This window comes from Herpailurus yagouaroundi, unplaced genomic scaffold (genome assembly GCF_014898765.1).
Source record: "Herpailurus yagouaroundi ecotype Mexico unplaced genomic scaffold, PumYag 162, whole genome shotgun sequence".
Classification (NCBI taxonomy): Eukaryota; Metazoa; Chordata; class Mammalia; order Carnivora; family Felidae; genus Herpailurus; species Herpailurus yagouaroundi.
The window spans coordinates 274,085-289,226 of NW_024412403.1; the positions used below are offsets into that span (position 1 = coordinate 274,085).

At 41.8% G+C, this 15,142-nt stretch overlaps 1 protein-coding gene across 9 annotated transcripts in view; it reads right to left on the reverse strand.

The window, feature by feature from the left end:
* The window catches only part of DIP2A (disco interacting protein 2 homolog A), a 109,411-nt gene that overhangs the window by 76,206 nt on the left and 18,063 nt on the right, over positions 1-15,142 (reverse strand). For all 9 annotated transcript variants that reach the window (XM_040483661.1, XM_040483659.1, XM_040483655.1 and 6 more), the window contains exons 2-3: positions 10,342-10,413; positions 5,989-6,108 (exon numbers count right to left, since the gene is read on the reverse strand). In XM_040483661.1, the coding sequence (XP_040339595.1) occupies positions 5,989-6,108; positions 10,342-10,413 (192 nt within the window). The remainder of the gene's footprint in view (positions 1-5,988; positions 6,109-10,341; positions 10,414-15,142) is intronic.

Genomic DNA, 15,142 nt, shown 5'->3' on the forward strand with positions numbered 1-15,142 from the left:
CATCCCAGGGAAGAGAATCAGGCATGCTGTCCTCCTGGTGGGAGAACACAGCACCATCTCTGAAGTCTTAGGGACAACTGAAAATCTAACCCAACCCTCAGGGAGCCTCGGAGGTGAGGGCTCCACCACACAGGAGCTGCCAGACACACAGCAGTTTTTCCACAGACTGGAGGGAGGGGAAACACAAGTTAAGGAAGACTGAAAACACTACCCACCATTTGTGAAATGTACATCTTATTCGGATCCTGGGTTCAAACAGTTTCTAAAAAACCATGGGCATCTGGCTGGCTCAGTTGGTGGAATGTGTGACTCTTGATGTTGGGGTTGAGTTCAGGCCCCACGTTGGGCATAGAGCTTACTTAAAAAATTTTTATATAAGAATAAAAAATTTAAAAAAGCCATATGAACATTTGGATATTTGATATTAATGAAGTATTGTTATTTTGTGACAATGGTTTTTATCTTAAGAGACACAAGGACATGATCCTTTCCAGAGACAGACCAAGAATATAATGACATCTAAAAGAAATAAACGTAATCTCTGAGATTTGCTTCAAAATCATGTGGGAAGGGAGGAAGTGGATGAGGTGTGGATAAATGAATCAAGACTGAACATGGCTGGGGCTGTGCCTCTGACAATGAGTCCAGGGGGCTATTACACTAGAAAGTACACTTTTGTACATGTTTATATTTTTCTCCAAAAAAATATTTTTAAAATGTTTAAAAATCTTACAGTGAAATGGCCCATAGGATGGTAATCAGGAAAGATGAAAAATTTGCACCTACATGTATTAAAATAAAATTTAAACATCAGAGGTGCCTCGGTGGCTCAGTTGGTTAAGTATCTAACTCTTGATTTCGGCCCAGATCATGATCCCAGGGTTGTGGGATCAAGCCCCATGTCAAGCTCTGCACGGGGTGTGGAGCCTGCTTGAAATTCTCACCCCCCTGTCTCTCTCTCTGCCCCTCCCTCGCTTACTCACTTGCACTCTCTCTAAACAAAAATTAAAAATTAAAAAAAATGTACAAACATCAAAGACAAGACAATTGTGTAAGCTTCCAGGGAAAAAGAGTAAATCAGAAGGATCAAGAGATAGACTCATATTACTCAACAGTGACCACTGGGTACAAGAAGGCAACATGGCATTGAAGAAAAATGTGTTGAGCCTAGAATTTTATACTTAGCCAAATTATCATTTATTTTTTTTGAATTTTGTTAATGTTTATTTATTTATGAGAAAGAGAGAGAGAGAGAGACAAAGTGCGAGCGGGGGAGGAGCAGAGAGAGAGAGAGGGAGACACAGAATTGGAAGCAGGCTCCAGGCTCTGAGCTGTGAGCATAGAGCCCGACGGGGGGCTCAAACTCACAGACCATGAGATCATGACCTGAGCCAAAGTCAGACACTCAACCAACTGAGACGCCCAGGCTATCATTTAAACATAAGTCTAATAAAAATATTCCCAGACATAAAAAGGTGCTTGAGAGAGACAAATCCAGGAGTCCCTGCAACAGATATGGCAGTGACTATGAGCATGCACTTTAAACTCTATTGTAGTCTTAGAAACAAACACAATCACAAGCACAGATAAAACAACACAGACCTAAAAATCTACACAATATCAGCACAACAGGGGTCTAAGCCTAATAATCTAAGAAGCTCAACAAACCCCAAGAAACATAAAACTACATAAGCCGAGCCACCGCATAATCAAAACCAAAACCACCGCATCACTCAAAACCAGCAACAGAAAAATCTTAAAAGGGCCAGAGGAAAAGAAGTCACATTACAGACAAAGGAACAACAATAAGGAACAAAACTTGGAGGAAGAACACTATTGATTTCAACAATTACTATTAAGCTATAATCATCGAGAGCAGGGTTTCACCACAAAAGTAGACGACTACATCAACAGAACAGAAGAGAGTCCAGAAACAGGATCACACATGAACGTGCAGCTGCTTCTGGACGGGGGAACAAAGGCAGTGTCTTCTTGACAAATGGTGGGAGCAACCACATGTGCATATGCAGAAAAAATGAGCTGTGATCCATACCTTGAACTAATACTAAAATTAACTAAAATATTAAAACATAAAAGTAGAAAACTTCTAGAAGAAAACAGAGGTGACAATCTTTGTGACCTTGGGTGAGGCAAAGATTTCTTAGATACAAAAACAAAAGCCCTATCCATTAAAAAAAAAAAAAGCTGATAAGTTGTATTTCATTAAAATTAAAAACTTCTGGAGACATCCGGCTAGCTCAGGCAGTATAGTGTGCAACACTGGATCTCAGGGTTGTGGGTTCAAGCCCTATGTTGGGCACAGAGATTACTTAAAATCTTTAAAAAAAAAAAAAATTAAAACCTAAAATGAACTACTGGGACCTCATCAAAATAAAAGGCTTCTGCACAGCAAAGGAAACAATCACCAAAACTAAAAGGCAACCGAAAGAATGGGAGAAGATATTTGCAAATGACATATCAGTTAAAAGGTTAGTATCGAAAATCTATAAAGAACTTATCAAACTCAACACCCAGGAAATGAATAATCCAGTGAAAAAATGGGCAAAAGACATGAATAGACACTTTTCCGAAGAAGACATCCAGAGGTCTGACAGACACATGAAAAAATGCTCAACATCACTCATCATCAGAGAAATACAAATCAAAACCACGATGAGATACCACATCACACCTGTCAGAATGGCTACCATTAACTCTAGCAACAAGAGATGTTGGCGAGGATGTTTGCACTGCTGGTGGGAATGTAAACTGGTGCAGCCACTCTGGAAAACAGTATGGAGGTTCCTCAAAAAATTAAAAATACAACTACCCTACGACCCAGCAATTGCACTACTGTGTATTTATCCAAGGGATACAGGTATGCTGTTTTGAAGGGACACATGCACCCCAATGTTTATAGCAGCACTATCAACAATAACCAAAGAATGGAAAGAGCCCAAATGTCCATCGATGGATGAATGGATAAAGAATACACACACACACACACACACACACACACACACACACACACACACCACGGAATATTACTTGGCAGTCAAAATGAAATCTTGCCATTTGCAACTATGTGGGTGGAACCGGAGGGTACTATGCTAAGTGAAATGAGTCAGTCAGAGAAAGACAAAAATCATATGACTTCACTCATATGAGGTCTTTAAGAGACAAAACAGAAGAACATAAGGGAAGAGAAAAATAATAGAAAAACAGGGAGGGGGACCATTTGCAACTATGTGGATGGAACTGGAGGGTACTATGCTAAGTGAAATGAGTCAGTCAGAGAAAGACAAATATCATATGAGTTCACTCATATGAGGAATTTAAGATACTAAACAGATGAATGTAAGGGAAGGGAAGCAAAAATAGTATAAAAACAGGGAGGGGGAGAAAACAGAAGAGACTCATAAATATGGAGAACAAACTGAGGGTTGCTGGAGGGGTTGTGGGAGGGAGGATGGGCTAAATGGGTAAGGGGCACTAAGGAATCTACTCCTGAAATCTTTGATGCACTATATGCTCACTAATTTGGTTGTAAATTAAACAATAAATAAATTAAATAAATAAATAAAACTCAGAAAAAAAAGAAAATGAGAAATTTTTTAAAGATTAAAAACTTCTGTTCTTCAAAAGCCACTTGAAGAGAATGCAAAGACAAAACAAAGCCTTGGATAAAATATTAGCAATGATAAAGGTCTTATATTCAGAAAATAAAGAATTAGAACTGGAATCAGAACTAGAATATACAGTTTATTAACATCAGTCACATGGAAACAGACAGAGAGCAGAGGATGGGGGAGCAGGGAAATAAGGAAGACAGGGAGAGGAAGGGGGCCTTTACTGCAACCTGATTCACGGAGCGCATGCATGCATGTGCAAGTATCTGTATACACATGCAGGTTATCTGTGTGCGAGTATCTGCATGCACGTGTGGGTATCTATTTGCGTGTGAGTATCTGTAGGGTGTACATGCAGGTATCTGTGTGCATGTGCAGGTATCTGCGTGCGAGTATTTGTGTGCATGTGCAAGTATCTGCACGCATGTGCAAGTATCTGTGTGCATATGCAAGTATGTGTGCAAGTATCTGCATGTGAATATCTGTGTGCATGTGCAGATATCTGCGTGCAGGTGCCTGCATGTGCATGTCACTAACCACATGCACGTGCAAGTATCTGCATGTGCGTGTGACTACCTGCATGCATGTGCGAGTATTTGGATACACATATCTGTGTGCACCTGCAAGTATCTTCATGCTGGTATGTGAGTGCACGTGCAAGTATCTGTGTGCACATGTGGGTATCTGCATGTGTGTACAAGTATTTGTGCGTGAGTATCTGCACAAGCAGGTATCTGTGTGTGTGTGCAAACATCTGTGAGTATCCGCATGTATGTGCATATATCTGCATGCGTAGGCAAGTATCTGTATGTACATATGTGTATCTACATGCGTGTGCAAGTATCTGTGTGCAGGCACCTGCATGCACATGTGACGATCTGTGTGCGTGTATCTGCATGTGTGTGCAAGTATCTGCATACAGGTGCCTGTGTGTGCGTGAGTATCTGTGTGTGTGTATTTGTGAGTGCATGTGTGTGCAAGTGTGTACACTCAGGGCTGAAGGCAATGGTGCTCAGTGAGATGCTGACAATGGTTGTCTCAGGATCCAGAATCCAAGTGATTTTACTTTTTCCTTAAACCTGATTATTATATTGCATATCACATGTATTGTTTATACCATCAGAAAATATTAACAGTGTGACAAAGTTTTTTAAATATACATTAAATTAGTAAGAAATTTATCAAAAATTTCTCAAGTCACTTCATCACACTCCCATGTTAACATAATATTTTTTTATAATTTTTTTTTAATGTTTATTTATTTTTGAGACAGAGAGAGACAGAGCATGAACAGGGGAGAGGCAGAGACAGAGGGAGATACAGAACCCGAGGCAAGCTCCAGGCTCTGAGCGGTCAGCACAGAGCCCGATGTGGGGCTCGAACTCACAAACCGTGAGATCACGGCCTGAGCTGAAGTCAGATGCTTAACTGACTGAGCCACCCAGGTGCCCCAACATAATATTTAAAATCTTAATATTTTTCTTAGATATTCTTAAAACGGGGGCCATTTCTTTATCTCTGTTGAAAGTTTTTCTTTATTAAAAAATAAAAAAATAAAAAGGCTTACCAAAAGAGCTTAAATGGAAAGGAAATATACGATCACACAATGGGTGTAAACAGGTGAAGCAAAGTACCCAAAATTTACTGACATGTAACCTACAACTGAAAACATTAACTTTTTCAATGTGTGATCTGATAATTCAAATAAAATATCATAGACAAATTTAAATATTCATAAAAATACTGACAGAGTGGCAGAAATCTAGTTAGAAGAAAATCTCCAAAATTAGAAAAAGAAAAAAAAAATTAAAAACACCTACAGTAAAAGCCGCTCCCTAATGTACAAAAATTACTAATACCGACCAGCCCCAAGCTCGAGGTAGAAAAATGGACAAAAACGTTTAAAGAAATTATACTAATCGGGGCGGGGGGGAGAGGGGAGGACATTTCTCCAGAGATTTTAGAGCACCTATCTTGCAGGTTACATTAAGAGATACTGCGGCTGGGGGCGCCTGGGTGGCTCAGTCTGTCGGGCGTCCGACTTCGGCTCAGGTCATGATCTCGTGGTCTGTGAGATCCTGCGTCTCCCTCTCTCTCTGCCCCTCCCCCTCATTCTCTCTCTCTCTCTCTCTCTCTCTCTCTCTCTCTCTCTCTCTGTCAAAAATAAACATTAAAAAAAAGATTTAAAGAGATACTGTGGTTGTGTGAAGGTTAATTTTTCTCTTGAAAAATATCATGATGTGGTGAATCATCATTCAAGTGAAAATAATTTCTTCAGCAGAGCAAAGAACATTTACAGCAAAGAACAAAGGACTGAAAGCCGGTCCACTCGTTGACGCCTGCCCCCTCTGGTCCCTACCTGACCGGAAGCGCTCATCCCGTGAGTTGGTAGGCCGTGGCTTCTGCTGTTTGGGCGCTACAGCTGTGGTTTGTGAGGGACCTGGGATCCTATTCTCGGCTTGTAGGGATGGATCTACTCCTGCAAAACAATTTTGTAGGAATATCTTGTGTAAACAATTTGCTTCTCTGGTGATGGAAAAATCCATTTAAAACAGCACATATTTGTCCTATGTTACTACATAGCATGCACCTTACCAAAAATAACAATCTGAGCACATGCACCCTGTGGTGGCCCTTGAAGTCCAGAAGCCCTGTATCTGGAGGTCAGGGACAGAACCATGAATGTCCACTTCTGGCTCTCTCTCCCAAAAGTGCCCAGCCTTCCCTGCCTCACTGTCCACCATCCCCAAAAAGGGTGACCATCACACATCATCCCCGAGACCATCAGCACAACACATGCAGCCACTTAGGGCAGATTCTCTTGGGAAGGTCCTTTAAAAGAATGTTTCTGCATCATAAACATTTCCTGAATCTGCAAAGGCCTGTGTGTCACTTTTCCTGGCACTATCCATGATGTCAACCAACTCAGTAAGAAACATCCCACTAAGCAGTCACTGGGGCATAACCAGTTGCCCTTGGACACAGGCAGAAACGTGGGACAGTGGAGAAGTGAGGGGTGCACGTAATAGTGAGTGTCAGGGAGCACGAGGTACAGAAACCTCAGGCACTGACAACCTCAGGCTGTGACGCCTGCTCACTGTCTCCAAACCCAACACCTGGACGACGTGCTACACTGCTGCCAGGCCCACAGCCCCTGACCACACAGGTCCTGAGGACACAGTATGGGGAGTAAAGGGACGGGGCCCAAGTACACAAGGTCATGAAACAGAATCCATGGTGTTGTTTGAGCTCTAATTGGCTGATATTTGAGAACAGCACAAAGCAAAGCCTTCTGTCATGCTTCATCAAAGTAGTAAGTTTAGATTTATTCTCTAGCTCAAGACGTCTCATAAAAATAGGCAGCAGGGGGCGCCTGGGTGGCGCAGTCGGTTAAGCGTCCGACTTCAGCCAGGTCACGATCTCGCGGTCCGGGAGTTCGAGCCCCGCGTCGGGCTCTGGGCTGATGGCTCGGAGCCTGGAGCCTGTTTCCGATTCTGTGTCTCCCTCTCTCTCTGCCCCTCCCCCGTTCATGCTCTGTCTCTCTCTGTCCCAAAAATAAATAAACGTTGAAAAAAAAAATTAAAAAAAAAAAAAATAGGCAGCAGGCATTCCAGCCCTGTGGACTCCTCCAGCCCTTATCACCTCCTGAAAAGAGGCCATTTGTCCCTGCCTCCAACCCACTGCTGGACACAGTGTGGCAGAGCAACTCTGCGTGACCTGGAGATTCACTGAGACAACACACCATGAGGACACGTGCAAGGACAGCAGGGAACATGGTGGCTCGGGACTCAGCACCACCACCAGGCCAAATTGTAGATGTGTGGGCAGAATAGACGTCACCACTGCTGCTCAGGTGCTACATTTTGGGGTGGCTAGTTACACAGAGCTAGACGATGGGACGACTCCTTCTGGAAGTCAGTGTTTAAGCTCTTCAAAATCTGAGCATATACAAACACATACACATGTAGGATAATACTGGTCAGCACTGTGACTGGCATTTTGTTCTTGTGACTCGATAAAATTACTCTCAAGTTCGTAATGGAGAATACATAGAGCCTTGTGCATTATGGATTACAAACAGGCATGTCGCAAAGTCATATACATGCATATGGACATCCTTATGCTTGCATTCCAAAATATGGGTGTTTTTATTCTTTGAGATAGATTCATTTATTCCATAAAGATACAAGCCCAATGTGAAATGATCACACGAGAAAGCAGTACATTTTTAATTTTTACAGGTACCAAGAAATAATTTTCTAAAAAAGTTACAGCAATATACATGCCCATAAGCAATGCACGAAAGTGCTATTTCCTCACATCCTTTTCAGCCCTGGGTGCTAAAAATGTTTTTTTAGAATTTTGCCAATCTCGTAGGAGGAAAATGGTTTGCTTTAATTTGCACTTCCACACCTGTTAGTGGGGTGAACATAATTTAATGTTTACTGCCCATCCACAATTCCTCTTCCTTGAATTTCTATTCATTTCATCCAGCTAACAAGTTCTCGAAGAAAACCTGCAGGAGGCCCTGCTCTGCTGGGGACACGACCCTGGCCTGTGCACACACCTGAGAGCAGGGGCCCTGAGAGCAGCTGGTGGCAGCTCAGCCATTCTGAAATATTTTCATTTCTAGGGAACCAAACATACCCACTTTCTTTTCCTTTCTAACTTCCAGGTCTCCTATCTTATAAACACCATTCAGAAGTCACTCAAATATTCTCCTGAATGTTATAGTATTTTATAATCACAAACATACTTAGAGCTTTTATCCTTCTCAAGTTCCTGTTGGCTGATGGTGGAGAGGAAGAACCCAGCCCCGTACAGGGCCGGTCCCCACTGTAAGGTGCGGCCTCCTCCCCGCGCTCCCTGCGGCACTTCCAGACCGCCCACCCTTCCGCTCACTGGCTCTTCTGCCCCGAACACCCAACACCCTCTTGCAGTGACTGTGCGTGCACACAGTCCGTTTACCACCCTGAAGGCAGGTCCTTTCTCACTAGGGTTCTTTTTCAACGATGTATTACCTACTCTCAGAACTTTTCTCCTTCAAATGGGTTATTATTTCCAATCCCAGGTTTGGAAATTTTAAAAATCAGCCAGCGGTATTCAGACTGGACTACATAACGTTCACAGATTAATTTGCAAACTGACATTTTAGGATACTAACTTTTTCTATTTAGGAAATTGGTATCTTTCTTCATATTTTAGGGTCTTGGCTATTTCTTTCAAATGGATTTTACAATCCTAATATAGGTTCTGTGGCTTTCTTGCTAAATGTATTAATAAGCATTTGACAGTTTATTGCCATTACAAATGTAAATTTTTTCATTAAAATATTGCCAGATAAAAGCTATTGATCCTTGCACATCTGTCTTCTATCAGACCAAGAACTCTTACTAAGTCTAACGGGTAAGTAAGCAGTCACCCGTGTTTCCAAGGAACGAAACAATACCATCTCTAAGTGCAGATGACTGTCTCCAATATTCATCCTGCCTGTTCTCCTGTCACACTGCAGTGGCAGTGGCCACCAGAGCAGAGTGGCATCAGAACGGGCATGGCGAGTAACGCTTTCTCACCCTGCCTGGGCTGGGGATGCTACGGTTGTGTCACCTAGTCTGACAGTTGCTGGTGACGTTTGTCACATGGGCTTAAAGACACTTTTAACGGTTCCCTTCAATTCCAGTTTTACTCAGAGTTTGCTTTTCTTTTGTTTTGGATTGATGCAAGTCAGTACATAATGAGCCTCCTCGTCCTCTTTTTATTGTTGATTTATTTTAAAATATATCATGCTGACATAGACAGTATAAAGGATGTGTTCAGTTTACAAATTATCACACAGAAGAAAACCGACGTGAAAACTGCCCTGGGAAGGAAATAAACACTCGAGCGCCTTCGGAGCCCCTGCACAACCACCTCACACCACGATGACATGGGGGGCTGACTTCAGTGCAAACCACTCCCTTGTCTTTACCAACTACACAAGAGTTCCTCAACAGCGCGGTCTGGCGTGTTTTTTCAAGTTACACTGCCTGTATCCCTTCGTGATTGTTTCCTTCACTCCCCATCGTGTTTATGAGATTCATCCTTGCTGCTGCGTGTCGGTCTTCAAGCTTTCCACTGGGTGGACTCTGCCGACGGACATGTGAGTTCTTGGCACTTCAGGGATGTAAGAAACATTCTTGTGCAGAGAGGACAAGGTGCAAATGTCTGTCCAAAGCACGTGTGCACCCAAAGGACAGCTGCTGGTCACCTCTGCCCCTCGTCAGCTATACCAGCTGTCCACACCCCACTGTTTAAATCCCCTCCAACAACCCAAGGTAGGTTACGGCTCTAATCCACATTTCTCTGATTACTGCTGAGGTTAAACATTTTTTTGTCTGCTTGTTGGCTAGTAGGGTTTCTGCTTACAACATAGTGATTCAAGTCTTCAGCCCCATTTTTCTAGTGGGCTTTTTTTTTTTAATCATGTTGGGCGTCTTTCTTGCTATTTAAGCTTAATTAATTACAATTAAATTAAAAATTCAGTCTCTCGGTTACACTAGCCATATTTCAAGTGCTCAACAGCCATACATGGCTAATGGTTACAGAACATTGCCATTATCACAAAAAGTTAATAAATAGGAAATATACCAATGTTAAACTCTAAAATCAATTTTTAAGTCAAGTTTGGTGAGAAAAATGACGGTTAGAAAACAGTTGAGTGTGTTGACTTTACCTTGAATAAGCGGGATATAGCGTGCAAGCAGTTTTGCCCGTTTCTTTTCATACCCTTTTTGAGTGATGTCACCTAAAACGACAGTGGAAAAAGACAATTACATCTCCTCCAGAGTTCCAAATTTTTGGATTAAAAATTAATTCATAATGGAGAACCTTGAAACACTAATGCATTGTATGATGCGTCCATACAATGGAATACTAGCAGTAAAAAGGAACAAACCATTGACATATACAACAATCTGGATAGAGTTCACATGAACATTGGAAAGAAGCCAGGCTCAAAGGGCTACATGCTGAATTATTCCATTTGTATGGCAGTCTGGAAAAGATAAAACTATAGGGACAGAGAAGACAGTGGCTGCCAGGACATGGGCATGAGAAAACGGCTGAGTACAGTGGGGAACAAGGGAATCTGGGGGTTCATGACACTGCTCTGTTGCGATGGTGATGGCGGCCCATGACAGCACATGCTGGTCAAAACCTGCTAGAACTGCACACCGGAAGAGAGACTTTTATTGTAGGTCAATAATACTTTAATGTTTAAAAACTGCATTTGGTATTCCCTAAGAGCCTGTCAGAAATGCAGACTTTAAAAAAATTTAATAAAAAATTTAAAAATAAAAATTTTTACAGTTAAAAAAAAAAAAAGAGAGAAAGAAAGAAAAGTAGCCTCCTGGGCCACACTATCGAACATGAGCCCGCATTTTACCAAGATCCCGAAGCGGCTCCTGTGCAGGTTCGTGCTGTGGAAGAGCTGGTCTCAGGCCAAAGCACACCTCTGAGCAACGACTCAGGCACAGGTGTGGCTGTTCTGACAAATCACCAAAAGAAGAACAACCTAAAAATGAATTAAACCACCAGGAACAAGACAGGAAGTGTGTCTTCATGGAAACCCTTCTCGATCTATGTGCACGTTCGGTTTCCTAGAGAGAACTTGGCATGCCCAAAGTGAATGTGTCACGCTTTAGAGATTTTATTCAGACCAGAAACGTACATTACAATTTCCACTGGTATCTTGTTTGGACAGACTTTCTTCAATGGAAAGTTTTAATGTTTTGTAACCGCTCCTCACTCTCCCAGCCCCTGTCCCGATCAGACAAGCATGGGGGCAGGCTGCGGAAATCAGGAGACATGAGTGGCTATCATTGAGGGATGCTTTACTAAGTATTTTCTGTATATGAACTCTTCAGAGAGAGAGTCAGGGAGGGGCAGAGAGAAGGAGAAAGGATCTGAAGCAGGCTCTGCATGGACAGCAGAGAGCCCGGACGCTTGACCGACTGAGCCACCAGGCTATACGAACTCTTGACCGCAGAATTTGTTGTGTCAAAACACCCAACAACACTGAATGTGTCACATCTAAGTTAAGACTCACTGAGAGTCTCGGCATTAATACACCATCCTACAGAAGACGATTCTGGGGTCAGGGAAGCACCAGGCCAGGTTACCTCAAGTTCCCAGCGGGTCGGGCACTGCTTTAACCACAGCTCATTCAGTCCAGTCCTCCCCGGCGAGCCCGTCTTATCTCTTCTGCGCTTTATTTATCCCTCTGTCCCCACCTTATTCCCCCTGCCACCCCTACAGAAAACTAGCCTTAATTTGAATTTGTTCTGCAGAATGTATACTAGTTTGTGTCCTTGTATTTTTACTTTACCTAAATGGCATTATATTGCAAATCTCACTCTGCCTATTTTTTCCCCTGCTAAGCACTCCATTTTTTTTTTTTCAAGATTTTTTTTTTCAACGTTTATTTATTTTTGGGACAGAGAGAGACAGAGCATGAACGGGGGAGGGGCAGAGAGAGAGGGAGACACAGAATCGGAAACAGGCTCCAGGCTCCGAGCCATCAGCCCAGAGCCTGACGCGGGGCTCGAACTCACGGACCGCGAGATCGTGACCTGGCTGAAGTCGGACGCTTAACCGACTGCGCCACCCAGGCGCCCCATAAGCACTCCATTTTTAACATGAGTCAATCCATGATGCAGTGAGCATGCCTAATCACCTGCGAATTGCCATGGCCCATGGGGGTGCACTGTCCTTGTCCTACCCACTCACTGGACACTCACAGACCCCAATCTGGGCCAGGATATGATTGTACAATTCAGCTTATTAATTTTTAATTTATGAACAACTTTCAAGTGCATGTATTTTTTATAGAAGTATCTACTAAAAAATGTTTCCTCTGAAATATATGAAAATATGTAATTAAGACAAACTTAAATGAAAACTAAATACTGTTACACTAAACTAAAACTGATAAATCCCTATTTAAAAGCAGAGCATTTGATTTTCCAGGATATTTAAAAATTAAGTATTCATTTCCTAGAAAGGGCTCCTTCTTAGGTCCCCATTTCAAAGGAACATTTACATGGTAAAGGTGTCAAAGAGCATTCAGAAATTAAACGTTAACTCCCTGCTTCATGCCTGTGATATTACAAAAGCAGTCTCGTGTTTTTTAGTGAACCAGTTGAACACAACCAGCTACACATTTTCATGTGTAACCAGTTACCATACTTCACCCATCCAACTTAGACACTAACCCAACACGCCACTGAATGCAACACTTCTACCCACACAAAGAGCAAGGTAGAATTCCAAAACAGAATGCAGATACAAAACTAATAAGCTAATAAAAAAGAGACTCAAATAGAAGTTTTCGGAACCCAAGTTCAGTAAACACTAAAGAGACAAACAGCAGAGCCAAACTCCCCACCTAGCTGCACAAAACTAGGGTAACACTGACCCGACAGCTGAAGGCAATCTCAGTCAGACTAATACTCGCCCCTGGCTGAGCACCCCAGCACCTGGGGGACTTGGGGAAAATGCCAGGACCCATCCTTCTCTCGTGGTCTGTGGGCTGGTAGCTGTTCTTACCAGCCCTCCAGGAAGGGGTATGATACTGAGCCAGAGCTCAGGTTGACCTCCATTGCTGCAAGCCAAAGTCACTTAAGATTACAAATGCAAAATCTCAAATGATACCTTCAAGTCCCAACCACAGTTTTGTTGTTTTTTTTTTTTTTAGGGTTTATATATTTTGAGAGAAAGAGAGAGAGAGAGAGAGACAGAGAGACAGAGAGACCGAGCAGGGAGAGAGGGAGACAGAGAATCCCAAGTAGGCTCCACACTGTCAGCACAGAGCCCAATGTGGGGCTTGAACCCACAAATGTGAGATCAGGACCCGAGCCGAAATCAAGAGTTGGATGCTTAACTGACTGAGCCACCCAGACACTTCTCCAACCACACTCTCTAAAAGCCTATTCTCAAAATCATTCAACAATTCCTTAAGGTCACAGCAACAAGGATAGGCAATGCACATTACATATAACAGCAAATAATGGGAGACAACTTAATCTTTCATCAAAAGGAAAGAGAAAGAAAGAAAGAAAGAAAGAAAGAAAGAAAGAAAGAAAGAAAGAAAGAAAGAAAGAAAAGAAAGAATTAAATATACTGCCATAAATCATCACTGCAGAATACTGTTGGTCCTAAAAAAAATGCCTCGGTATTTGGAAGGTAAGGGATGGGTATCACTTAACATAGATTCATGATATCCTATTAAGTAAAAGCAGCAAGTTGAAAAACTATACACATAAAGAATTATCTAATTCTGGGAATTAAAACTATGCATAATTAAAACTATGCATGTGTCCAGGTGTGTACATTTTCCTCCAGGAAATATCTGGAGGGATGCCCAATTATTAATAGTGATTCATTTATTTAGCTTGGGGTGGGTGTGAGGAATATTTTGTTTTTTACTTCATATACTTTTGAACTCTTTACATTTTTTAGCACAAGTTATAATTAAGAATATATGGAAAATAGTTTGATAATGTACTATGGTTATATAAGATGTTATTGCAGGAAACTGAATGAATTCTATGTACTATTTCCGTAACTTGTGAGACTAAAATTATCTCAAAATAAAAAGTTAAAAATACATGGGAGAGACTATATAAAATTGGTCTTATTTCTTTTTCAAGTGACAAAATTTCTCAGTGAAACCATCTGGGCATGCAGATTTACTTTCCAGAAGGTTGTTCCCCCCCCCACCCCCTTCTTTTATTTTGCTTAATTAAAGCTTTATATATTTCTTAAAGCAGTTTCAAGTTCACAGCAAAATTGGGGGCAAGATAGAGTTCCTATCTAGAGTATCCTATCCTAGACCCCCTGCCCTGACACATGTACCCCTCCCCACATTCTGAACATCTTCCATCAGGGTAGTACATGGTTTCAACTGATGAACTATATGGATATGTAATAGTCACCCAAAGTCCACAGTTTAGTTATGGTTCACTCTTGGTGTACGTTCTGTGGGTTTGGACAAATGTATAATAATATATATCCATCATTATGATGTCCTAGAGTATTTTCACTGCTCTAAAAATCCTCTGTGCTCTGCTATCCATCCCTTCCCCCACCCCTCAGCCCCAGGCAACCACTGATCCTTCTACTGTCTCCACAGTTTTCTGGAATGTCATATAGTTTTAATCATACAGTAACCTTTCATATTGACTTCATTTAGTAATATGCATTTAAGTTTCTTCCATGTCTTTTCTTGGCTTGACAGCTCATTTCTTTTGTTGAATAATATTCCATTGGGTGGATGAACCAGTTTATTTACCTGTTTACCTACTGAAGGGCATCCTGGTTGCTTCCAAATTTTGGAAATTATGAATAAACCTTCTGCAAACAACTGTGTGCAGGTTTTTGTATGGACATGTTTTCATTTCCTTTGGGTAAATACCAAAGAATGCGATTACTGGGTCGTATGGTAAGAACATGTTTAGTCTTGTAAGAAACCACCA